At 27.6% G+C, this 27,799-nt stretch overlaps 1 protein-coding gene across 1 annotated transcript in view; it reads right to left on the minus strand.

The window, feature by feature from the left end:
• Positions 1-1,436: 1,436 nt before the first annotated feature.
• Positions 1,437-27,799, minus strand: part of LOC100203916 (uncharacterized) — a 121,972-nt gene continuing 95,609 nt past the window's right edge. The window contains exons 13-25 of the mRNA XM_065794514.1: positions 27,747-27,799; positions 17,074-17,248; positions 16,373-16,538; positions 9,188-9,286; positions 8,794-9,082; positions 8,263-8,590; positions 7,982-8,178; positions 7,511-7,840; positions 6,982-7,362; positions 6,400-6,751; positions 5,821-6,102; positions 3,966-4,141; positions 1,437-1,793 (exon numbers count right to left, since the gene is read on the minus strand). The exon at positions 27,747-27,799 is cut by the window's right edge and continues 717 nt beyond it. Coding sequence (XP_065650586.1) covers positions 1,565-1,793; positions 3,966-4,141; positions 5,821-6,102; positions 6,400-6,751; positions 6,982-7,362; positions 7,511-7,840; positions 7,982-8,178; positions 8,263-8,590; positions 8,794-9,082; positions 9,188-9,286; positions 16,373-16,538; positions 17,074-17,248; positions 27,747-27,799 — 3,057 coding nt within the window. The 3' untranslated portion in view covers positions 1,437-1,564. The remainder of the gene's footprint in view (positions 1,794-3,965; positions 4,142-5,820; positions 6,103-6,399; positions 6,752-6,981; positions 7,363-7,510; positions 7,841-7,981; positions 8,179-8,262; positions 8,591-8,793; positions 9,083-9,187; positions 9,287-16,372; positions 16,539-17,073; positions 17,249-27,746) is intronic.

Genomic DNA, 27,799 nt, shown 5'->3' on the forward strand with positions numbered 1-27,799 from the left:
CCATGTTACATTAAAGAAAACCATGCCTATGTTACAATCTGTACATATATTATTTATGGTGCTTCTTTTATTAGGTATCCTCCAATCAAGTTTTATCTCTGATAGTGCTATTGAAGCTAGAAACAAAGAAAGCAAAACTGCACGAGTTAGTCAAGCACGCCTAACTTTCTCGGGAGAAAACACTAGGGATACCGTTAATTATTTGTTTGACATTTGATATGTACCTTTGAATGTTAAAATGTTATACTGACACGTTGTTCTGCGTTGAGTTTTTTAAAAAAGGGCTGTTTTCATAACCACAAGTTACTAAAAACATCTATAAGAACGTTGGGAAACTTTGTAAGAAACTTAAGAACAAAGATTCAGATAATAGCAGATTTGTTTATAATTTAAATAAGTTTATATTTGAGGAGTGGACTTGCAAAACCTGATAATTCACTTTTTTGTCATTTCGAGATAATTGGCAAAAACTGTTTTCAGAAAATCTGTTTGTTATGCAGTTGTAATTGAAACACTATTGTATGCATACTAATTTGTGATAGAAATATTGAATTCTGCATGTCCTGAATTATTTTCCTGATGCAAAATTACAAGAGCTATCCAGTGGTGTGCGCAAGTCAGATTTTTTGAAAAAGTGAATTATCAGGTTTTGCAAGTCCATTCCTCATTTAATGATATTGTTTATTATTAAATCGTGTTAGTGATATAGTTTGTAAAATTCTATAAAATATCGGCGCCTACTGTTTTTTGAATAAAAATATCCGGACATTTATAACTTTACGGATTAGTCAGAAATTACTCGGATGAACCGAAAAAAATAGAGTAAACTGTTTTTTTATGAAAACCGGATATTTTTCTTTTAAACATAGAAATATAAACATAGAAATATAAAATAAAAATTGATGTCTCGTGAAAAATTCAGCTCAATACGTTGAATGCTTCCTTATTTATAAACTTATTTCCTCATTTTATATTAGGTCGAAGTATAGTGCACTGTGTTGGGGTGTGATTTTTTAAAAATCAACCCAGCGTCTTTCTTATACAAAAGTAAATCAACAAAACCTTTACAAACTTTGAGACTTAAGTGACAGTGGTCTTCATTTCAATTTTCAACTATATTTATTTTACAAGGCTAAATAAATAAATTTTTATTTTTATAATAACTCCAAAACAATTGTAATATTAAATTAAAAAAACAACAACATTTCAATTGTTTAAAAAAGTTCAAACATTTTAGTTGTGTTTAAGATTTTAAAATTTAAATATAAAGATAAAATGAAAAAACTAAAGTTAAATAAAGTTAACTATAAATAAAATTAAATATATAAAACTTTTCTAAAAACAGAAAATAAAAATCAAATAAAAATAAGTATTTTATATTCAAAATTGTCACGTGATTAAACCAAACACTTTTTAATAAAAATATATTTAATATATAGACATAAAAATACTAAAACAATATATAAATATAAATTGAATTTACGAGTTTTAATTTAACCTTTTTGGTTAGCAACAGTAAAAATTAATTTTGCTAATGTTGCATGACTAGACCTTTCAAAAAATTTCAATCAGCTTTGTTTTTGAACGATGAACTTGTTGCAATGAATTTAGCAATTTTTTTGGTTCTTTTTAATTGCTTTTCGAGATCGTCTAAAATCGATTTAGTCTTTTTTTTTTGCTTTATTATTGCTTCCCTATTAGATGCAATTTCAAGCATTATTAAATCTTTTTTTGCATCTGTTTGTTCTTCTTCCAATGCTTTCCTTTGAAAATTACCCAACCAAAGGATAAACCTTTAAACAGAGTAATAAAATGTACAAACAACAAAAATTTTAAGTTATCAACATTTGTAAAAGTATATATGACATATACATACAAATAAAATTAAAATAGAGTTATAGGATAAAATAAAATTAAACCAAGCGGAAGCTGAAGTTATGAAAACTAGAGAAATTTTGTTTTATATTGAGATTCTAAATTAAAATTATCAATAAAGCAAAATATAAAAATATTTAAATGTTTTAATTAAAAAAAAAAGTTAACATCCTAAAATAAAAATAACGATGAACAAATGAATATGGTATAATAATTTTTTTTTCAACATTTTATAAAACATTGATTTAAATTTATTAGAATACCAATAATCTTAGATGCTTAATACACGGAAGGAGACATTTATTCATTTTTGGAAAATTTTCCCACCTACTCGAAGCTTATTAAGACTCTCCCTTTTATTAATTTACGCTTGTTATTAAAAGACAAACAAACAAAAAAACAGAAAATATATATTTCAATCAATTACAAGAATAAATAATTTTAGTGAAAACACGACTGCCATCTGCGGTCTAGTTTATGCTCTAAAGGCAAGTAGGTCCAAAAAATAAATAAAGACGCTGACAGCATGCCCCACAACAATAAAATAAATATACTAGAAAGGTTATAAAATTAAGAAAAAAAGTACGAACATTAAATTAACACTTTAATTTGCGTAACTTAAGTTTTACCTCGAGTATAAATTGTGAACTAAAATGAAATTCGATACATGAAGACAAACTAAGTTATCTTGAATTTTGTAGCATGAAATTAAGTCTTGTTTTAGACGACAAATTTCGAGTAGTTCCAATTCGAGTATTGAAAGTCTGTTAAAATATGAAAATTTACTAAAATTTTTTAGTAAAACGTCTTTGGACTTTTTCGACTGCATTTACTAAATCACCGCAGCGCGGTGATCAGACCGGAGAGCAATATTCTAAAATAGATCTTACGTAAGCAGTAAAGGTTTTTACGATAACACGTGGATCACGACTTTTAAAACACTTAAGTATTAAATCTGCTTGAATGTTTGCAGAAAACATTTGAAATATGATTTTTGTAATTTAGAAAAGAGTCCATAGTCTCACCAAGTCTTTTGGATTTTAAGACCAAGTTAAATTATGAATTCCTAATTTATAATTGAAACTTTTATGCTTAAAAGGGTAGCAGTTGCTAATCTAAGTGTAAAACACTGCTGGCAATTTTTAACTGTCATTTTTCTGACCAAAAATAAAATTTGCTGCTGGCAGCAGCTAGGTCGTGACTATGATCTGTATCCCTAAACGAGTTGTATAGTTTAATATCGTCAGCATATAGCATAAAAGAACATATAATAAGAATAACATTAGACCCAAAACGCTCCTTTGTGGAACTCCATTTATAATGCTAGATGGTTTTGACAGTGAATTTCCGACCAAAACTTGTTGGTATCTTTTTGAAAGAAATGCTGAGATCCAATTAAGGAGGTTATTTCTTTATACTATACATTGCAAGTTTTGTCATGAGTTATGGGTGAGCTAAATAGTTGTCTAGAGTTTTATTGCAATCACTTGTTGACTCAAGTGAACTTGTGCAAGTAAATTATTTGGATAAAAAAACCGTGTTGATTAGAGATTATTAGATGATTACTATTTAGATCGTCAGAAAATTTTGAACTAGTAATACTTTCCATAACACGACAGGTGGTACATGTGAGATGGGTCTAGAATTATTAACATCTGAGGTGGATCCTTTTTAAAAAATGGGGAAAACCAAAGCTTGAAGCCATTGCTTAGGTAAAGAGCTTGAAGTAAAACTTGATTGAAATATGAGTGAAAGCGGAATACATACTATTTGTATTATTCATATAACATATTTATATTTACATCAATATTTTATAAAGTTTTTTTTAACATCTTATAAAACATCAACATTTTATAATGAAATGTTTACTTTAAGGACCAGGAAGGACTCAAGGAGGCTTACTTAATAACGAACAAACAATTCATAAGGAATATAATAACTATAGCAAATATTGCTTCTAAAGCATTTACAAAATGTAAAGGTACTTAAAAAAATTTTTTTTCACCTTTTTTTTAAAACAAGTTTACAAATGGAACATATTTTACATGAAGATGTTTAAAAAAAAAAAAAAGTGAAAAAAAAAATCATACTTTTTAAACCAACTCTTTTGATTAGGTTTTTGTATATAAGAAGCTTTATACACAAACTTTCTGATAAATTTAGGATAGGTTCGATCTAAAATACTTAAAAAATAAACTTGTCTCTGTAAAACTCTTAGATATGCATTGTTGCGAACTGATTCAATATCACCAACTGCAAGACCAACCTAGCAACAAAAAAAGAGAAAAAATAATATAAAATACCAAAGGTTAAAAATTTTAAACAAGAACCTATTCCCATGTTTTTCCACCCTATTTTGTCTCAGACTATTTTGAGTTATCTTTATTGCTATTTATTTACACAATTTGATACTTATTTGCACAAAGTGCAAGTTAAGTCTGTGATATTTTTGCATACATTTTAGTCTGTTTCCAAAAAGACTTTAAAGTAAGCTGCATTTTTATATTCCATATTGGCTGCATTTTAAATAAGATTTAAATATTCTATAACTTAAATACTATTATAATTTTTTCAAGGTTAATATTAGTTTTTGTATAATTATTTTGCAAAACTAAAATTAAGAAAACAAATTAAATAAATTTCAGATTAAATCACTAAAATTTTTTTAAAATTTTGTGTGATGGGTCCTTATATTTTCTTTAAACTTCTTCGCTTATTATATTTTTGAAGTAATTATGCACTTTATTACTTAAAAGAATTTGAAAGAGTTCAACCTCCTCTAAGTAATAAAAAATATAAGTTATGCCTAAATTTTTTAAATATGAAAAGCACAACATATATAAAAAGATATATAAGTAAAACTTTACATATTTTGTATATATTATACATTGTTACAACCCTCTCTCAACCATATAACTCAGAAAAACCCTTGACAAAAAAGATTGCTGTGTGAAGAAATAAGTTGAGTATTTTGGTAAGGAGTTTTAATGCAAATGAAACAAAAGAAGCAAGAGCCAATAAAACCAATAAAAATAATAAAAGCCAACCAATAGAAAGCTCTCTCTCTTTAAAAAAAACAGTGCTTTCTTAGAGCACTTTAAAAGTTTAAAACAAACAAAAAGGTTAAAAACTTCAAAGGCTTTAAATGTCAAAGGCTCACTAGTAAGCAACCCGAGCTATAGCCGGGGCCAGGTTTGATAACACATAGCCGCGACCGGGGATGAGCTAATGATCAGTGCTGCATTAATATTGATAGATCCTATAAAAATACTATTTTTAATTAAAATTTATGATATGAGTTATAATTAAAAACAATACTTTTATAGGATCTATAAATATAAATGCAACCCATAAACCCGGCCAGGGCTGCATTAAAATTGATAGATCCTATAAAATATTGTTTTAAAATAAAATTCATATCAAAAATTTTAATTAAAAATAACATTTTTATAGGATCTATCAATATTAATGCAGCCCTGATCATAAACCTGGCCCTGGTCATGGCTATATGTTATCAAACCTAGCCCCGACCCTGGCCCCAATCGCTTACTAAGGCTTACAACAAATAGATCTCAGTAACAAAAGAATAAGTTATGCCCACTTGTGTAGGTTTTAACTTAGGTTTTAAGACCTCTTGCAACTGCTACAGTAGCTAGCTAAATACACAAATATGTATGCCAAAAATCACCTTTGAGTTTAACTTTATGTGAATTACTGAACAACTTGACATCATGCAACAAATTTTTTAAACATAAACAAATAACTTTACAAAAAAAAAAAAAAAGGTTAAGCACAGTATATACAGGAAACAAAAAGTAATTTAGTAAAAAAATATCTATTATTTATAACTAAAAGTTGTATTTACTAACAAAATTTTGTCATAAAAAAAAACTGAAAAAAAAAAAAAAAAAGTAAAATATATAAACAAAATAAAAAAAAACTCACAAGCAAATTCATAACCACAATTACCATTATCATGGCAAATAGAAGAAAAATGACAATAGACATTCCTAAATTAGGTAGAAGATAACTATTTTCATCTGAGTAGTTATTTGTAAAGATAGAGTCATAGCTTATTTCACCTAGCATCATGACAAATGTTTTGACAATTGAGCGGCCATAATCACTAAATGCTGATTGAAGATCAACTAGTGCATAAAAAGATAAACCAAAACCAATTAGAAGAGTGCCAAAAACCAATAAAACTTTTAGTAATGTGTAAAGGACCTAAGAGGAAAAAGTTTTTTAACTTATTACAAATGATCATCATCATTTCCATTGCCATCGCCATCACCATCGCCATCATCATCATCATCATCATCATCATCATCATCATCATCATCATCATCATCATCATCATCATCATCATCATCATCATCATCATCATCATCATCATCATCATCATCATCATCATCATCATCATCATCATCATCATCATCATCATCATCATCATCACATCATCATCATCATCATCATCACCATCATCACCATCATTTTAACAACAATATTATAATACAATATTACCTCAGTAAACATGACAATATATAAACCAATAAAGGGTAAATTCTCTAAATATAGCAGTATTTTTGAACATGCAAGTAAAATCGAAAGTGATCCAGATTGCCATTTCAAAGCTTCTAAATTTGTCATTTTCAAATGAAATTGGCAAGTAATAAAAGGAACCATAAACAATGCTGTTGAAATGTATAAAAACAATTCTAATATTTTAACTGGATTGTTTATATAACTTACTCCAATATATATAGTTAATATAAATTTCCATAAAATTTGAGTGCATGCTATGCCGAGAGTCGACCATGTAATTATGTCAGTAAATTTTTTTCCCGAGCATATTTTTGTTGGTTGCTTGTTTAAACTAAATTTTAAAATCATTTTTGTTATTCTTTAAATATAAAAATTTTCTTGATACCAATACCAAACAAAATACCAGATAACATCTTAATAATTTAAAAAGAAAAGCCATTATTTAAATGTCTTGCTTTTATATTGAGATTTTACAGAAAAAGACATTATTTTATTATCTTACTATGAGGTCTCTGTTCTATCTACAAATAAGACAGAAAGCAAATCACATAAATTACTTACCTCATTCTTTCTATAACCACAAGTGCTGTAAGAAGTGAAACAAACACTAAATAAAAACTTAGCGAGGATAAGTAGACCCATCGACCCATTCGAGACCACCTCTGATTAATAAGCTCAACTACTAGAGGATGGCTCAACAATTTCCCACGTTTGTATTGAACAATCAAAGATGGTGCAAAAAAAGAATTTAAACTGTTTATGGGGTCAGTATCTACAAATTGAAAATTGTATTCAATTGAATAATCAGAATGTTTTTTATCAAGATCAGAATAAGTAATGCAATTATCTAATGCAACCTCTGCAACTTCAGGTGCAAGTTCGATTACTTTTTCCATAACAGGAACTCTATTGCTGTCTATATTAAGAAGAGCTTCATGCCATCTAAAAATTTATTTTATAAAATTGTGATGGTTTTTTAGGCATGTTTAGTATGATCATCAAAGTTTAAAAAACCTTTTAAAAAAAAAAAAATGTATATAAAATCAAATCATAATAAATACAAACAGAAACAATAAAAATAAGCAGAAACCTTTTGTGCTTAACAATGGCCATGCCAGCTTCCCTTTCTGAGTTCTCAACTGCAAGATATAAACAATTTTTTCTCTCCTTAGTTAGTAGTTGAATATTAGCACCCTGATCTAGTAATGCAACTATGCATTCAACATGCCCTGCAAGTGCTGCATGGTGTAGAGATGTAAAACCATTTTTGTCACAGGCATTAATAAAAGCACCATTTTCAAGTAAAATTTGCAGACTCTTTTCATGACCATTTTTTGCAGCATAATCTAAAGGGCTCCAGTCACAATTATCACGTAAACAAACGTCAGCGCCGGACTCAATAAGTAGATTAACTACTTTTCTGTAAAAATTATGTTATACTGTAAAATATGAATGTAATTTATGCATGATGATGATCATGATTGTCATCATAATTATCATGATCCTCATCATCCTGTGCTATGTTGGTTTTATTGTTATCATCTATAGTACTTAAAATTACCTGTGATCATTTGATGCAGCTAAATGAAGCGGAGTCATTCCATGGGCATCAGTAGAGTTAATTTCTCCAGCAGATATAGAAATGAGAAGTTTTACACAAGATAAGTGACCCTTCTCAGATGCCAAATGAAGAGGAGTCCTTTCTTGATTATCACCAACATCAATTGGAGCATTTTTTTGAATTAAAAATTCCAATGCCTGTAATAAATGCACAATGATTGAAGATGCTGATAAAAAATCAAAATTTAAAACTTATAAGTTTACAGAAGAAAAAAAAAAAACCTGAAGATTTCCATCAGCGGCTGCATAATGCACAGGTGTCCTATTGTCTTTATCTGCATCATTCATCTTTTTAAATTGATGATTATCCAATAAAAACTTTAAAGCTTCTAATTGGTTCTCTTTAATTGCAATATGAAGCGCATTCTTATTGTTAACATCAGTTGAATTAATTTGAACACCCCTAGCAATCAGATATGTTATAACTTCAACATGGCCCTTCCACACAGCACAAATAACAGGAGTAAAGTTGTTTTTATCTTTAACTTCAAGTAAAGCTCCTTTCTCATCTAATAATTTAACAACTGATAATCGTCCGAATAGACAAGCCCTTATAAAGGAATACAAATTTTTATTTGTTTAGAGGAAACATATTTAAATCATCACAACAAAATGTGCCATAAAAGAAAATTTTTAAATTGAAGTCACAATATTAAAAATATAAAATACACCTAACACAATAACGAAAGACTAAAAAAAGAGAAAATAAAACACCTTTTATATTACATTTTGAATTATTAAAATTCAACTTACCTGTGCAATGGAGTCATTAAGTCATTATCAACTGCTTGAATATTAGCATTATACATTATTAAAAAATTTACTACCCTTTCATGCCCGCTCATAGCAGCAAAGTGTAAAGGAGTTAAACCAGAATCTGTTTGAGCGTTGACATCTCCACCAACTCTCAACAATTTATGTAATGACTTTTCATTACCACAACATGCTGCAATATGCAAAGGTGTGTGATTCTCTTTAGTTTTACTGTTAACAAATGCATTTCTCTGTTGCTCATGTTTATCTTCTGGAATGTTTTTGAGAGCTAAATGAAAAAAACTTTACATGAACAACTGTTTTACAGAAAAAAAACATTTTACTTGAAAAACATAACATACACAACAGGTATATAGGAGATTAAAAACTCAACCTCCTTTGATAAGTAACTCAATAAGATCTTCAACAATTGATGAAGGAACATGTTGCAAAGCTTTAGTTTTATTATTGATTTCTTCTAACACAAAGTAATCTGAAAATTATATATATATATATATATATATATATATATATATATATATATATATATATATATATATATATATATATATATATATATATATTAGGGTGGCTCTTAAAACAACATTTTTGAAAAAAACCTGTTCCTACCCCTTTACTTTATTCTATATAATACTAAAATACTAGGTTTAAAATTTTTTTGAACAAAAAATTATTTTAGGGGTAGCTCAAGACCCTTAAAAATTTGACTGGTCCCTAAAATTTTGAAAATAAAAGTTCTTCTAAAGTATGTCAACCTGGTACTCAAAAGAAGCTAAATTATATAAAAACTTCAAAAACTTTACAAAACTTTACACTTTACAAAACTTTTACACTTTACAAAAAAAGCAAGTTTAAAAAAACCATTTTTTTAAAACTTGAAAATAATGACTTTTTTTATTTTCAGCTTAAAAACAATAGTTTTTATGCATTTATTTAAGAAAAAAGTTATTTTTTTGTAAATTGATTACTATTTTTAAAGGTTTTATAACACTAACTAGGTTTAAAAAAAATTTTAAACCTAGTGTTTTAGTATTATATAGAACAAAGTAAAGGGGTAGGAACAGGTTTTAAAAATAAACAATAAAATCACTAAAAAAATCAATTTTTTTTTTTTTTACAACATTTTTACTTGGTCATCTCTCTCTTGATACATATTACCATTTGTAGCCTCCTTAGCACACTATCCAGGGGTGGCTAAAAAACCTAACCCAAAAAAATTCACCTTAAAAAAACCCAAATAAATGTGGGTTTTTTTAAAAAAAATCCTAGTTTACAACTGTTTTTAAGTCTGATTTTAGCTTCTATAAATGCTTTTATTACAAATTGCAACTTTTATTACAATTTTATACAGTTAATACTTTTTATACCATAGATATTCTTGTATATACTGTATTTATACCGTAAATAAATTGTATACACTTTTATACCGTAAATACTCTTGTATACACTGTATTTATACACAAAATGGTATTTAGAATATAATTTTTAGTTTAAACTCCTTACAGAATAATCAAAAACTGATCAATCATTTTTTGCAGCAAGTTGGTAATTTAATTTTTTTTAAACCAAATTAAAAATTAAATTTTTTTATTGAAATAGGTATTTTAATGGTATGTGTTACACAAATTTCCAACATGTTTTCTCATTGAATGGTATGTGTTATACAAGTTTCCAACATGTCTTCTCATTGAATGAGTGAACATGTTGCAAACTTGCATGCACATAACATATGTATTTAATGTTTTAAGGTTGTATGCACTTCACAAAGACAAGCCCACAGTCTAGTAAACTGTAGCATAATTTTTTTGCCTGACAAGTTTAAAACGCTGAACAAGCATTTTGGATTTGTTATTTTATATTGGTGCTTGATCTTTATTTTAAAAATAATATTTATAAAATAAAGATCAAATATTTCCATCATTTTTTAAATTTGTTTCAGGTATTTGCATTTAATTTTATGCAAATTTTTAGATCCATATTAGATGCTTAAATTACAAATTAATTTCATAATTTTTACCAATATAATTTATATTATTTCTAATTTAAAAGGTATCAAGGAATTTTTAACGAAAATTTTGTTACCAAGTTGTTGCTATTAAGAGAACTGCCAAAAATTTTCATTTTCATTGTATTTATATTATTTTTGTCATAAAAACATAAACATTGTGTATAACAAATTTCATGACAAACAAATAAACTTTTTGTTTGTCATGAACTATATAACAATCAGTCAAGAACTATATACCAACCAGTTTCTATTACTATTATTATTGTCATGAACTATATACCAATCAGTCTCTATTATTTATAACATGAATCAAGTACCTAACAATATAAAAAAAAAAACCATCATAACCACCAAATTGTTTTAATTTATTATTTACAAATACTTGGGTGTTCGAAATAATTTCGCATTTGCTAAATTTGACCTCTTGTACTACCTCAAACAAATCCTCCAGTTTGGAGAATTTACTGTTTCAGGCACAAATTTCATATCATTTTGTTATACCATTTCAAACCCAGTTATAATAATTTATAATTATTATGGTTTAGCTTCAAATTATTATGACAATAATAACTTGAAGTTAAACCAGGCCAGAATGCAGGTCTATTATCACGTGCTTTGATGAGAGGTCAAAGATGTTTTTAAAAACACTGTTTAACATATATATGATCAGAAAGTGTAGTCTCAAAAATATAAGGTGCTGATTTTTTTGTCACACCTACACATAGCTTGCCAATCAAGGCTTTTTTAACAAACTTGTGTATTTAAATTTCTTATCAGCTTTTCCTTTTTATTTGGCAATATAAAAGAATTTCACTTTATTTTTTTTTTTTTAAACATCTTGGCTTCCAACAAGGCTGCAAGCAACCACTAATTAAAGTTGGAAGTTACTGGAAGAGAAAAGATGAAGATTGTAGAGCAAGATAACAATTGACAGACGAATTCCAAAGAACTGATGTTCGAGGAAAAAAACTAGATGAACAAGAGCTTTTAGAGCATTTAGGAACAATCACAGAAATAGGATAAAACTTAATCGAATGACAAGTAACACGAGAATGAATTTTAGTAGATGGCACAAGAGACGCTAGCTCTTAAGAGCAGTGCCTATTATAGTATTTGTAGAAAAGAGAAAGAGAAGCAAAATTACGACAATCTGATAATGGTTGGAGGTTGGCTGCTAGAGCAGGTCCAACTATGTTTACAATGTGTTTTTGCACCTTGTCTAAAAGAGAATGGGTATCATTAGAAGATCCGCCCCAGATATGGCAACAATATTCCATACAAGACTGGATTTGAGATTTATAGAGATAGAGAATAGAATCCAGAGTAAGGAAGTGTTGAGCTCGATAAAGAGATGCACCCTTAGCAGATGGTAATTTTGCAATGTATTTGATATATGGTTTCCAAGAAAGATAGGTAGTAAGAGTTAATCCTAGAAGATGACTCATCAAGTCATCTTCTAGAAGGGTAGATGACTCATCGAGTACATTACCGTTCATAAATATAGGAAGATCTAAATTATTGCGATAACAATTGGCTGAAAAAAATTGAGTTTTATCTGAATTAAAGTTCACCAGCCACTGCGAGCCCCATGCTGTAGCAGAAGTGAGATCCTTTTCAAGCTTAAATACCCCCTCCAAGCAATCTGAGTGTTGGCTTCTTATCATGTAAGATTAAATATCATCAGTTAAATCAGATTAAGTATCATCAGTGAACAATGCCACCTTAGATGTGAGAATATCTGGAAGATCTTTAATGTAAATAAAAAAGAGTATAGGGTCGAGGATTGAACCTTGAACAACCCCTGAAATTACAGAATAAGAAGAATGAGTACAAGTTTTACATTACATTTGGAAAGGAAGGATTGAATAATCTTAAAGATGTTACCAGATACATCATAAGAAGAAAGCTTATGGAGAAGACTAGCATACCAAACTGTATCAACAGTTTTAGAAATGTCAAGAGCGATGGCCTTAACCTTTCCACCTTTATCTAATGCTCGATAAAACCTATCAGTTATTACTGTTAGCAAATCAGCTGTAGAACGAGAAGATCAAAATCTATATTGATCATCAGAAAGTAAGTTATTAGATTCAAGATGAGAGATTAAGTGTGTGTTAATTAAAGATTCAAAAGCGAAAGCACATAAAAGAATAGTCTGTGGATTTAAACCTAGTTTCCTGACAAATGGGTGAATTCTTATGAATGTAAATGCCCAGACTATGCGACTATTGGAGTCTTTACAAATTAAAGGAAGATAACCATCAACACTAAGATCACAAGATGAGACAGCTGAACTCAAATTAGTTTCACAAAGAACAAGTAGGTCTGGTGAACTTTGCAAGAGATTAGACTCAAGAGAAGAAAAGTTACTTTGAAGACCATGAATATTAGTGAATGATAGGTTTAGAGAAAAGTTACTTCTAAGACGAATATTAGTGAATGATTCTTTAAGTCAACATAACTTTTTCAGCACATTTTTAAAACATGTAAACTACTGTCATTAAATTTTCAAAATAAAATATTATTTGAGTGGTCATATATTAGCGTACGATTGCACCCCTTCCTGACCAAGTCTGACTAACCCTACGTTCCAACGAACCCCTAATTATAAAAAATCCATCTTGAAATTGTTACATATACTTACTCACATATTTTGAGGTTTGGTTATATTATTTGTTACTGTATAGGTTATTTTCAGGTTTGCTTTTCAGATGAATTGGTTTTCCAAATTAGGATGGATAAATCAAGTATTATTAGTAAAAGGGTAAGTGAAAAATACCACCTTAACTGCATTGTTTTAACTCATATCTGTCATGGTGTGGTTGATATTAAAATTCAAGGGTACCAAGCAACTTCAAATTGTCAAAGACATGAGGTGTCAAGATCAATACTGGCAAATTCTTTAAGATAAACTGTGATGAAAAGTGCATCTTTATAATATATTTGTAAGTGTAACTTAGTACTTGAAGAAAATTAAATAATTAGCGATTAGATCAGCCCGCATGCTGATAGTGCATGCACAACCCCATCAGCATTGTTGCTAAATTTTTTGATACTTAGATAAAAAAGCTCATGGTTGTAATAATTGATTATGTTTTAGTAATAGTTTTTTTAGTTACACTGGAATGTTTAGTAAAAACATTCTGAATTTAAATTAAACATTGGTTTTCCTATTTTTATTTAAACTATTTTATTTAGAATTTAAATAATACGTTCGTTTTTTGTTATAAGGAAATATAATTTTGTACAAATACTGATTTAGATTCTATTAATAACTTTCGTTAGATTAGTTAAAATAATTTTTAAAATTAAATTTAATTACAACACGATACTTTAAAATACTTTCAAAATATTAATAATTTTTAAGCTCCTGTAATAAAAAAGATCTTAATAATTACAGCACATCAAAAGCAAAGGGTTTTAAAGTATTTGTAAACTGTTTTATTTAACATTTATCAATACTTTGTTGTTGTAAAAAAGAGAGCATATTTTTATGATAAAAAAAACAACGCTTAATTCAAGTAAAAAACCTAATGACATATATATTGGCATGTGTTTATTTGGAAAAGTGAATGTTGTTAATAGTTTACAATATTACTTTTAATTACGCAAATTACTTCTAGTCTACACTTGGCCCTATAACGAAAAATGACTAGAATATGGAAAAATCTGCTGAATGCAAAAATTATTATAAAAAATAGCAAAAGGCAACTTAAAAAGTTGGCGGGCAACCAAAATTAATGATCTAGTTACTTTCAGACGCACTTCTGGCGACGAACCAAAAGTCCGAGTGTACACCCCTGATATATATACACACAGTCAATTCCTGATAACTTGAACCTCTAAGGGACCAAGAAAAATGGTTTAACTTAATTAATGTTCAACTAAATGTTTAATGTTTTTAAGCGAATTCCGGTTAACTCGAACATCGGCTGATATCAGATAATAGTTAAGGCGATTTTTTAAATTTAATTTAAACATTAAATATACTCCATTATTAACAAAAACGCGAAAAATGTTTTAGCGAAAGTTATGCATTATATTTACATTCTACACTCAAAAGATAACATTGAAAAAAGCATACATAGCATCATTATACATCTGATAATGATCTATTTTATTCAAATTTAAACATAACAAAAAATATAAAAAAGAATATTAGACTACTGTTACTTAAGTTTTATATGAAATGAATTCTGAAAATATTGTTAATCAAGTTATTTTATCATTTATTTCATAATTTTATTATTTAATTTATCCAGGAACTTACTTGATATAAGTTTCATTATCTTAAATAAAACAGAAACTTTTCAAAATAAAACTGCCATACAACATTCTGCAGCACTTTATTGCACCTTTTTTTGAGTTTTAGAATTGTTAGGCACTTTTTGTGATTTGAAAAAATGAAGACCATGTTTATTTCGAACTTTTACAACAAGACAGTAAGAGAATCTATATCTTTTTGCAGGTACTTTTTGTGAGAGGCTTAAGTTAATCTTAGAACTGTTAGCCAGTTTTCTGACCAGTTTTGTATCTTGAAAATCTTTTATCTTCTTTGCTATAAAATTATAGCTTGTATTGGAATTTTTAAATTTCTTAAATTGTTGTTTGTATTGGGATTTTTTGAATTTCTTAAATTGTAGCGTGTATTGGAATTTTTAAATTTCTTAAATTGTAGCTTGTATTGGGACTTTTTTGAATTTCTTAAATTGTAGCTTCTTTGCTATAAAATTATAGCTTATATAGGAATTTTTAAATTTCTTAAATTGTTGTTTGTATCGGAATTTTTAAATTTCTTAAATTGTAGCTTGTAATGGGATTTTTAAATTTCTTAAATTGTAGCTTGTATTGGGATTTTTTGAATATTTGCGTTAAATTTTTTCACTAACGTCTTCTTCTTTTGTCATTTTAAAAATTAATTTCAAGTTAAATAAAAAAATATAACATTTTTTGAAACCCCAAAAATTGTTCTAAACAAAATACAATTAAAACTATTTATACAACTATAAACTAAAATAAAATGATGTATTTATTTTTTCACATTTATTTTCTGTAAACACTTTATTGCAATTGTTGTCCAAAAACCAACACACACATAAATGTATAAAAGATTTTAACACAATTTACAAGCTAATCCTGAATCTTGTGATTCAGGAAAGAGTAAGTTTTTTGGATGAAACAATACTTCTTTCTCCACAACATTTATTTGGAGGACCTCTGATATGTTAAAGTTAAATTGGGTTAAATAAGTTAAAAGAGGCAGAAATTTTTTCATGTACACTATTTTTTTTCTAAATAAATTATTCATTAATAAAAGAGAAAATTATGATTTAATATTTTTTTTGAGCAAATCTAGCAAAAATCAATGATTTCAAAATGAATGGTGCACTTTTATTTTTCATGTGCTCATACTTTTTGTTTACTCTTTTACTTCAAATTCAATTTTCAATAGTTAATTAAAAAAAAAAAAAAAAAAAAAATTTTTTTTTTTTTATTATTCAAAAAAAAAAAAAAATTATTCACCTTTATTTTTTTATTTATTTTTCTTACCTCCTTTATTCAGCTCATCCCTTATGTTATCTATAGTTGAAGCAGCTGCATAATGTATAGGAATTTCCCCTTTATTATTTATAGCAAATACGTTTGCTCCATAGTTTATAAGAGTACCTACTACCCTTATGCAACCACCATTCATAGCAAGATGAAGCGGAGTATTCTGAAATAAACACACAGTTTTTCCATTCCTATTGTTTAATAAAGTAAAAAAAAAGAGAAGAAAAAAGTACATTAAAACTATTTATTAAAACAATTGTTTTCATGAATAAATTTGAAATTTTTTTTGAACACTATTATTAAAAAATCCTATTCTACATATACATGAATGAAAAAGTTATGATAACAAAAATATCTACTGACAACTAAAGCAAATAAGACATTTGCTAAAATGTTATAAATGAGATAAAATGTTGTTAATCATTTGCTAATATAAAATGTTGTTAATCATTTGCTGATATAAAATGTTGTTAATCATTTGCTGAGATAAAATATTGTTAACCATTTGCTGAGATAAAATGTTGTTAATCATTTGCTGAGATAAAAATCTTGTTAATCATTTGCCAAGATTAAAATGTTGTTAATCATTTGCTGAGATTAAAATGTTGTTAATTATTTGCTGAGATTAAAATGTTGTTAATCATTATAAGCACACAAATAAAAATCTACTTAGATCCAAATCAAAATAAAATAATTACCAAATTAATGTCTTGAACATTTATATCTACATTTGGAACGCTAAGAATCTTAAGCAAAAGTTTTTTATTACCACGCCTACATGCATAGTGCAATGCTGTAGTTCCGTAGTTGTTTTTAAACATTACATTTGCTCCTTTTTCAATGAGAAATAATGCAGTTGTTGTCATTCCATATCTAAACATTTAATACAAAATAAAATAAAAGACTATATATATATATATATATATATATATATATATATATATATATATATATATATATATATATATATATATATATATATATATATATATATATATATATATATATATATATATATATATATATATAGAGGCTATTCTAGACTGTTTTCGACAGCGCAAACCCTATTTGGGCGCTGCCCAAATTCAGAAATTGAGATCCTTTTTTTTTTTTGTTGCAAAAAAAATGGCTACATATGGCAATATTTCCGCCAAATTTCCTTACAGTAGGCACTGCCACAGGGTTACCGCCATCCAAATTTTTTTCATAAAATAACCCCTGATATATATATATATATATATATATATATATATATATATATATATATATATATATATATATATATATATATATATATATATATATATATACACACACACACACACAAACACATATATAAATTAAAATGTAAATATGCATCTTTAATTTTTACCTTAAAATGTAAAGAAAAGTTTTTTAAACAAGTTTTAAAAACTTGGAAAAAAACTTTTTATTGATGGATTGCCTGCCTAACACTCCTAGCAGGTTCCATTTATCTGTCAGTCAATGTAGCAGCACTCCTTGCATGTTCAGAATGTTTTTTTTTAAAAATAAATAACATTTCTAGTCATTATTGCGAATTTAAAAAAAAAACGCAATAATAATGACTAGAAAGTTTTTTTAATTAACAGAGTTTTTTTTTTAAATATCTTTTAAAACATGCGTGGGGTGTTGCTATATCTTATAGCCTGCTGCTACAAGGGAGTGCTGCTACATCGACCATCTTATAGCCTGGTGCTATGAGGGAGTGTTACTACATTGACTATCTTATAGTCTGCTGTTGCAATCAAGTGCTGCTACATCGACTATCTTATAGCCTGCTGCTACAAGGAAATGCTGCTACATTGACTGAGGGTTTGGTTTGGACATGCAATCTATCATTTAAAAAAAAATGATAGGTTGCATAGTCTGGTTTATTAGTGTTCTTTTTAAAACTACAGTTTATGGAAGAAACTTTTCGACTACCATGCAAGGCAAAAATTGAGTCTTAAAAGTAGCGAAAGTATATGAAAATTAAATTTCATACCACAATTATTATCTTAAATTTATTTGCTTAAAAACTATAGTTTTTTAACTAGAAATAAAAATTTTTTTAGAAGTTTTTAATAAAAATTTTAATGTAAAACGATTATTATTTTTGAAATTTATATTTCATATTGCTGCTTTTGAGTACCATGTTGACCTACTATTAAAGAACTCTTTTTTTTAAATATTAGGACCTAATATATATATATATATATATATATATATATATATATATATATATATATATATATATATATATATATATATATATATATATATATATATATATCGTTTGATTTAGTGTTGTACTAAAATAATACAAAACTCTTGTTCGTTTAAAAGTGTTCAATATTTAGGAAATTTATTTTGGTTATATTATGGTTATAATTTCAAAACAGAGGGATTTATAATTATAATTAAAAACGATAAAGAAAAAACTTTTATTATGGAACTTTAAGTTTCATGCCTAACGGCAATCATCAGCCATATATTACAAAATTAAAATTTAAACGTTAAATTACAATTAGAATTACGGTGGCGTGAGTTTTAATGACTCCATGGAAACAAAATTTTAACACATACGTAAATTTAGTATAACGTGACGTAAACCAACCAGGATCAATCTTTGGAATCAAAAGAGGAGATAAGAAACTTATTTTTGTGTCTGCACTTTGAGATTATTTCGCTTCTTGTATTTAGTAGGTTTTCTCCTTTATACATCAAAATTTGGAACTTCTCGTTCAAACAAAGGTTACAAACTCTTGAACATACGTTGGGTTGTATGGTTTGCATTTTTTAACAATCCTCCATCTGACAAAAGGTGTAAAGTTATTTTCTTTTAATTTCCATACTTCTTTTGATAGCTCTATCATTCTTGTACCTAACTGCATTAAAAGATTTTAAGTGGTTTACATACCGAACTTTAAAAGGTGTTTGGCTAATTCCAAAATACACTTTTTCTTTATATTCCGGATTATTTGAATAGATGGTGGCCTGATAAACAATGTTGTTGGAAAGGCAATGGTTGTTTATGAGACATTTGGTTTTTTCAATGCAGTTGCATTTCATTTCATTAGTTTTTGCCTCCTTATGTAAAATGCTTTTGTTGTGAGAGTTAATAATGGATTTTATGTTTGGCATGCAGGAATAACTTATTTCAATTGTGTTTCTATTAAATATTTTACGAAGTCTGTGGTTAACTGAATAAACTGCCTTGTGATTTTACCAGGACCAGGTTTTACTTATTTTGTTACTCTTATGTAACTTATGGTATATATATATATATATATATATATATATATATATATATATATATATATATATATATATATATTTGTTTTTAGATATAAAACTTTATATTTAGTTTTAAAATTTTTAAATATATATTTAGTTTTTTATTTATAACTAAATACTTGTTTAATATATTATAAGCTTTATTTTGATATATGATTTTTTGGTTAACCACATTTTTTAATGTTAACACCCAATATATATATATATATATATATATATATATATATATATATATATATATATATATATATATATATATATATATATATATATATATATATATATATATATATATATATATATAAGAGTAATATGAGCACCTTGATAACATGACCATACTAAAAGATTTCTAAGATGTTAGCAGTAAAGTTAAAGTTGCTTTGTATTTTTTGAATTGACTTTATGTGGTGATAACAGAAACCAGTATAATTAGCGTAAATTTATATGCAGTGATTAGCGGCTCTTATCTAATTAAAACTCTATTAATTTTTTTGCATTGTAAAAATATTATTATCACGCATGAATATATCTGTGGCGAGAAATTTTTATGCAAAAATTATATTTAATTTTTCATAAAAAAAATGTTAGCTAGAAATTTGTTCTGTTTTCATTTGAAAAAAAATACATAGAAACATTTAGTTTTGACCATTTTTGTATAATATGAGCATTAGTGTGTTTCATATTTTAATAATTTTTGAAATTGAACTTGCAAAATGATTTATAAATTGATGAACTGATTTGAAATTGAAATCATATGAAAATAAGTTTGAGCAAAAAAATAAAAAATCATAATTTTTAAGGTCCCTGCCAGTTCGACTTTGGGTCAAAAATGTTGGGTGTTTTAAACGCTTGGTAGAGACCTTAAAATTTATCCTATAAAATTTTTTATTCTTTTAAATATTATATGTTGGATTGAATATTAATCACATAAAAGGAGCATATTGAAAAAATTAAAAGATCTACATATCTTAGTTCAACTAACATAATTAATCTTAACTAACATAATTAACATAATTAATCTTAATTCTACTACATAACACTACTAATCTTCTGAAATTGGTGAAAAATTCAAAATTTCTTTCACAAAAACCTATTTTATCACTTCGTGGTGTATAAAAAATGCTTTTGATTTTCTAATAAACTGTTTCCAGACATGGAAAAACCATAAACTGGATAGTTTTTATAATAGTGTCAAATGAGGTTTATATAGGTCTTAAAAAAATTATCTTTTATCCTTGGAGGTAACCTGACTCTTACGCTAACCTTAATAGCCTAATAATAATAATAATTTATTTTAGTTCTTTCAAAGATAAAAAAACTTTATAAACTTACTGCAACATGGTTATTAGTTTTGTTGCCTCAAGATTAGCAAGTATATGGTAGCTCTTCATCTTTAAATGATTCTCGTGGTACTGTTGCATAGTTGTTTTTGTAAAAAAGCAAAAAAAAAGAATGAACTGTTTAAGTATTAAAAAAAAAAATTTACAATTAAATATTTCATCATTAAATAAACGTCATCATTGAAAAACTATATTATTTATTTTGCAATTGCTCTACGTATACTCTCTATATTTTAGCATTTGCCAATAGATTTTTATATTTTGGTAAGGCACAGCTAAGGTAAAGAAGTTTTTAAAAACCAGGCGGAATAAAAGATTGAGATAAACTCGGCCATAGACTGCACTTCTTTCTTTTGATTATTTGTCAATTCATAAGAAAGTTGCAAGCTCATTATCTGAATCTTGAGATGATAAATAGCTTTGGACATAAAAAGTGCATGCAACACGCACCCTGGAGCTTGAATTTGAAAAACTCTTTTAGGGCATAAGTTACACAAGTTTCTCCTCGCAGCGACCTTGTTTATCAAGGTTCCTATTTCGGAGTTATAGAGTTGAGAGAGGGTTATAACCACAAGTAGCCTCCTCATCTGTAGTGGCCTGCTTGGCCTTGGGGAGGTGAATTATAAACAAAAAAAAAATAAAAAAAAAAGTACATAGTTAATTTCAATAGCTCTTTGTAACCTCCTCTGGGGAAAATGTTTTCCTTTAGAGCCATGTCGCAAAATTTTACAGTGTCGAGTCTATGGATTTTTAAGCAAGTGTTAGCAATAGATTATGTATCATATTTTACAGACTTTGAAGAGTCAATGCTACTTTTAATGTCATTCCAGTTTAATTGGAACCGTTTAAACATTAAGTTTTCTGGAGATTTAGTTTTTCCGCTACCCTATTTTTCACAGAAGAGATTTAGATGTAATTTATAAACATGCCTCCTGCAAGTCAGCTCTAGTACAACTGAATTTTGTTTATGACTAAACCTTATACTTTTACCAGAAATTCTTCCTGTATTTGTAGCAGTTGTATTAAAACATAAACCTTTCACGTCATCACATATTCCATATTCATCCAGTATTTTAACTAAAGCATCATATTGAGCTTGTCCAGTATCCAGTAGTTAGGGTAATAGTTTAATATTACAATTTTTTAACTGCTTTGTTTATTTATTTACATCTTGTATCTTATGTCTTTTCTCGCCAAAGTCATAAGGCGACTGGACTTTTGAAAATTTGATATCAGCATAAAATGAAAGTTTATCAAGGTCCAATTTTTTAAGATTTCCTAATATTATCTTTACCAATCCAAAAATATGCTCCCCTTCTTTTTTCAAAAAGAAGGGGGATCATATTAGATAGATATTTGTTTTATTGTTCGATATAAGAAAATTTATTTAATAATTAATCAAAACATCTTATAGTTATTATATTATTTAGCTATAAACCCATACATAATAATTAAAAAAAAATTAATTGGAGTGGTATTAAAAAAAAACAACCATTTATTAAGCAGGGGCTATTAAGGTTAGTGTCCGGGGCAGGTTACTCCATGGATCAAATTTTTTTTTAAGACTTAATTTGACACTATTATAAAACTATCCAGTTTAAAATTATTTTCTGTGTCTTTAAACAGTTTATTCGAAAATCAAAACCATTTTTTATACCTACCGAGAGATAAAATAGGTTTTTGTGAAGGAAAATTTGGATTTTTCACCAGTTTCAGAAGATTCTGTAGACTAATTACTTAATTTTTTCAACATGCTTCTTTCATGTGATTAATATTCAATCCAACATATAATATTTAATGAGTATACTAAAATTACCCTCAAATTAAATGTTTTTTATTGAAATTACCTTACTTAAAGTCCTAAAATTGCAGTGATTTTAATTGCTTTTTAAATTAAAAACAAAACCTTATAAAAAATGTTAATATTTCAACAATACTAAATACCTTACTGTAATTTAATATCAAAAAATTAGTAATTTTACCGAACAAAAGTTTGAGTTAATAAAATTGAAAAAATAATAAACTAATTTTTTTTTTAAACGCATTAAACATAGTAGTATTGTTTCAATAAAAATTTTTTAAATTTGATCTTTTAATGATAACTTTTGTTAGTAATGAATAACTATATTCCACAAAAGAGTTCTTATTATCAGATTGGCATTTTTTTACTTAATTAATGTCATTTTTGGAGCTAATTTAAAGCGCTCATATTATGATGTGGTCTGGGTAATATACCTCGAAATTCGAAAATTCATTTTTATAATATAGTTTCGAAATCTGGAAATTTTTCCAGCAAATTCCAAAATTAAAATTTATTTTTTCGTGGTTACTCCAACTTTTAAATTGTGTTTTTGTTTCTGTACATATAAATATTCTACATTCTAATTCTATAATAAGAAATGAAGAAAACAATTGTAAATTACAGTTATCCTGCAAAATACAAGTAGAAATAGAGAAAACATTCCTAAATTGCAGTTAATGGTTTCATGTCTTCATTTCATATCCCCATGTAATAATTTGTTGAGATTTGCTTATTGTGTTATTGCGTTATTATGTTATTGCAGTTAACAGTTTCATGTCTTATTTTCATATCCACACGTAATAATTTTTATATTTGGTATAACCTCGTGTTCGTGTCTTATATTTTACGATTTTCAACAGTGTTGAGATTTGCTTATTGGAGTGCGGTGTGTATTGAATTATTTGGATCAATATTTTTTAAATAGGTAAGCAAATAATAACAGGAATAATAGCAGTTTTAATTTAACAACATTATTTGATAACTATTTAGTTTTAATTTTGTTTTGTCTAACAAGCATTTAAAAACAATACACAATATTAATGTATTAAAACGGGATGTCTTGCAAGATGAAGGTCCAGAAAGCAGCACATCAAAAATAATGATTACAAACTATTTATTCAACAAAAAAGATGAACCACTTTCTGCAATCGTATCACGAATGTGTGCCTTATTATGGACACTAGAACTAGATGGAATAGCTTAGTCAAAATGCTTGAAAGGTTTAACAAGCTAAAAAGCTGTGTTAGAAAAATATTGATTGACATTGCATCTGATATCGTTATTCTAGATGCTGAAATTTTGTTGAATAAAAACATTATCTCTGCACTTCTCCCAGTGAAGCTTACGGTTGAAGCCCTTTGTCGAGAAGATGCAAATCTGCTTTCTGCTGTGGCATTTTCTTTTATACTTGAGAATTTTGGATCTGATGAACTTTCATTAAAATTAAAAAAGAAATTAGAAGACCGAATAAGCCAAAGATGAACTAATGTGTCTGGAACTCACACAGGACTGAGATGACTGCATAGCTGATTGCTAGAGATGCTGTGCTCTATCTATAATTTAGTCAAGTTCTCTTTAATCATAAATCATGCTAAAGTCAAAACTCAAAACAGTCACAAACTCAAAAAAATAAACATAAAAAACCATCACCATCATCTAACTGTTTCAATTCATGAATATTTGTGGTCTTCAAAGTAACCTTTCATAAGCTAAAACTTACTTCCTGCAAAAATTCACAATGTAAAATTGACAATGTAATTGACCTCTTCACTCTATCAACTATCTTTTTGTTCTTTATTGTTCTCCTTTTCATGCACTCTTTTAGGTTTTACAATTTTTTATCAAATTGACCATGTGCTTCTATCTTCATCCCTCTGCCAATACTGTTGTTATTTGTGACTTTAATGCTCATCACACTGAATAGCTTGGCTCTAACACCACTGACCCTGCTGGCACTAAAGCCTATAACTGCATTTCTCAATCTTTTAATCAGATAGTTAACTTTTTGACTAATTTTCCAGACAACCCTAATCATTTACCTTCCCTCCTTGATATGTTTCTTAACTTTGACCCTATGTGTTCAGTTTCTCCTTTTTTCTTTTTTAGGTGATTTTGACCAAACAATGATCTCTATAAATTTTTCATCTTTTACTTCTTCAGACTCACCCAATCATTACGCTACTTAATATTACCCTAATCATCAGACTACTTACCCTAAAGCTGACTGGAATTCTTTTCGTGATTTTTTTCATAAATGTCATTTTGCTGATGTCTTTTCTCTCTCCGCTGATAATCTCCTACATAACCTCCTGGATCCAGACAGGTATGGAAGCTTTTATTCCTTGTCAGTTCTAAGTCAAGCCTTATTCTACTCTATGGTTTTCACCTTCTTGTGCAGTTGCTATATCTAGAGGTAATCATTTTTGTCATCTTTTTTAAATGAATAACTCTCTTAAGAACAAATGCCTACTTACTATTGCGAGAAATTATTGTAAAAAAGTGCTGTCTGATGCTAAGCTCTGTTATTCTCAGTTCACTAAATTTTGTATCTTATCACAGAATTAGGCTCTTGAGACTTTTAAAAATTGTTAACAGCGTCATTGATAAAGGTAAATCTATCATTCCATCTCTAATTCATGGGAATGATCTTGTTACCTCTCCCAAGGATAAAGCAGAACTATTTGCAAAGAACTTTTCTTCTAATTGGACTCTTGAACCTTAAGGTCATACTCTTCCTACCATTCCAGCTAAACAGGCTAACCAAATGTAATACATTCAAATCACTCCTGCATCTGTTGCTAATATCATATCTCAATTGAACTCTTTTACAGCTTGTGGTCCCCATAACATTTCTGTCATAGTCTTAAAAAATTGTTCCAGAACTCTATTCAATTCTCTCTAAACTATTTAAAAGGTGCTTGACTGAATCTTGTTTTCCTGCCTGCTGGAAAATGGCATCTGTGGTTCCAATTTTTTTAAATTTTGGAAAATATTTTGACCCTTCTCTATTATCAACAAGGTCTTTGAGTTTTTGATCTTCCTTTTTACATCCCATTATAAGTCAAATAACTTACTATAAGGCAATCAATACAGTTTTCAATCTTCTTGTTCTGAGGCTTACTTGCTAACTGCTGTGATTGAAAGACATATCTAAAACTTTCGACAAAGTTTGGCATGCTGGTCTCCTCCATAAGCTTGCTTCATATGGTGTATCTGGGGAATTTTTTGAGATAATCAAATCATTTCTTTTGTACTGCTTTATTAAAGTAATCCTCAAAAGCCAACACTCTTCTTTATTTCCAGTAACTTCTAAGGTTCCTTAAATTTCTGTCCTTGGTTCTGTTTTGTTTCTTATCTACATTAATGATCTTTCTGACAGCCTAACATCTAGAGTGACTCTAGATGGTGACGACTTAATTTCATGCTTCTGTCTTGACAAAATGTATTCCTCTTGGATCAAATAAAACAGTTGCATCTAGAATCTAACCTTGTTTCTGTAACAGATTAGGGTTTACAGTGGCTTTTACTGAATTTTAACTTCAACAAAATTCAGTTATTTACTGCAAACAACTAATGTAATATTGTCAACATTTCTAAATTAATGAATGGCAACTATTCACTGAGTCTTCTTCTTTATGTCTTCTTGGACTATTGTTCACTACTGACCTCCTGTGGAAATCATATATATAATTGATTGCAAAGCTATTATTTTATATTAGCTAAAGTTGCTTCCCTTTATCATACTTGCCACTTTCTTACTCCTGATTCCATTCTCTACCTCTACACATCTCTTATTTGCCCCTATTTGGAATAATGTTGTCATATTTAGGATTGTTCTTCTAATGATGCTCTTTCTCTTCTAGACAAGGTTCAAAAGTGCATGATAAATTTTGTTAGGCCTGCTTTATCTGCCAAGCTTGAGCCTCTCTCCTGTCATCATAAAAAATAAATTGATAATATTCTTGTAAAAAGTATAAAATTAAATTTTGTATTAAATAAGCAATTTATTTGATGAATAAACAGATAGCTTATGCAAAAACCTTTTGTTTACATACATAGTGAATTACAAGTGAATAAACATTGTGCCAGAGGTTTGAACAAAACACAAACATACATTTATATAAAGTGACTTAAGGGTGAACCAGCACCCTGTCAGAGGTCAATACAGAACACAAAAAAGCTCTTGTAAAAAGCTGTAGAGGAGCAACTTGCATGGCTCGTCTTGTTCATTTTAAGAGAGCTTTTCTCCTCTCTTGCACTCATTTACTCCTGCCGAAGCCTGTATATATGATTTTTTTATTAACATGAATCTTTAAATATTTAGTTTTTTTATGAAGTATAGTTCTGTAGTTGTGTAAAAAAAAAGAAAGTTATTATATTATACATATTTTCTGTTGGCATTATCACTTTTAACAAATAGATACTTATTTATCATAAACTTTAGATTTGTCTTATGTAAACAAATTATTAAATATAAAATAGCTGAAAAAGTTTTATTCTTATTCAATTAAGTTTCTGAAAAAAGTTATTTGAAAGATATTTACAAATAGTAAAACAACTAAATTAAAGTCAAATATTGATCTTCTTAAACATAACCACAGAAAAAAAAAAAAAAATAATAACAATAATACCTACCAGTAATGATTAAAAAGTATTTAATAAATAATAGTAATAATATATAGTTAGATATAACATATAGAAACAATACAAAATATAATACAAAAATGAACTGATGTTATAAAAAGTTGTATTAGTTTGAAACTATAGACCTGTTATAACTTAGATAAGGTAATGATTAAAAAGAATTTTACCTGTATTTTTTACAGGTAATATACTTTTTAATCATTACCTTATATACCATATAACTATAGAAAATTTTTTTTTTAAATCTTTTCTCAAATTATTAAAAAAACAAAGTATTAAAAAATCTTACTTTGCTGCCAATAACAGAGCTGTATTACCATCATCTCTATCTGGACTATCAAT

Source organism: Hydra vulgaris, chromosome 03 (genome assembly GCF_038396675.1).
Source record: "Hydra vulgaris chromosome 03, alternate assembly HydraT2T_AEP".
Classification (NCBI taxonomy): domain Eukaryota; kingdom Metazoa; phylum Cnidaria; class Hydrozoa; order Anthoathecata; family Hydridae; genus Hydra; species Hydra vulgaris.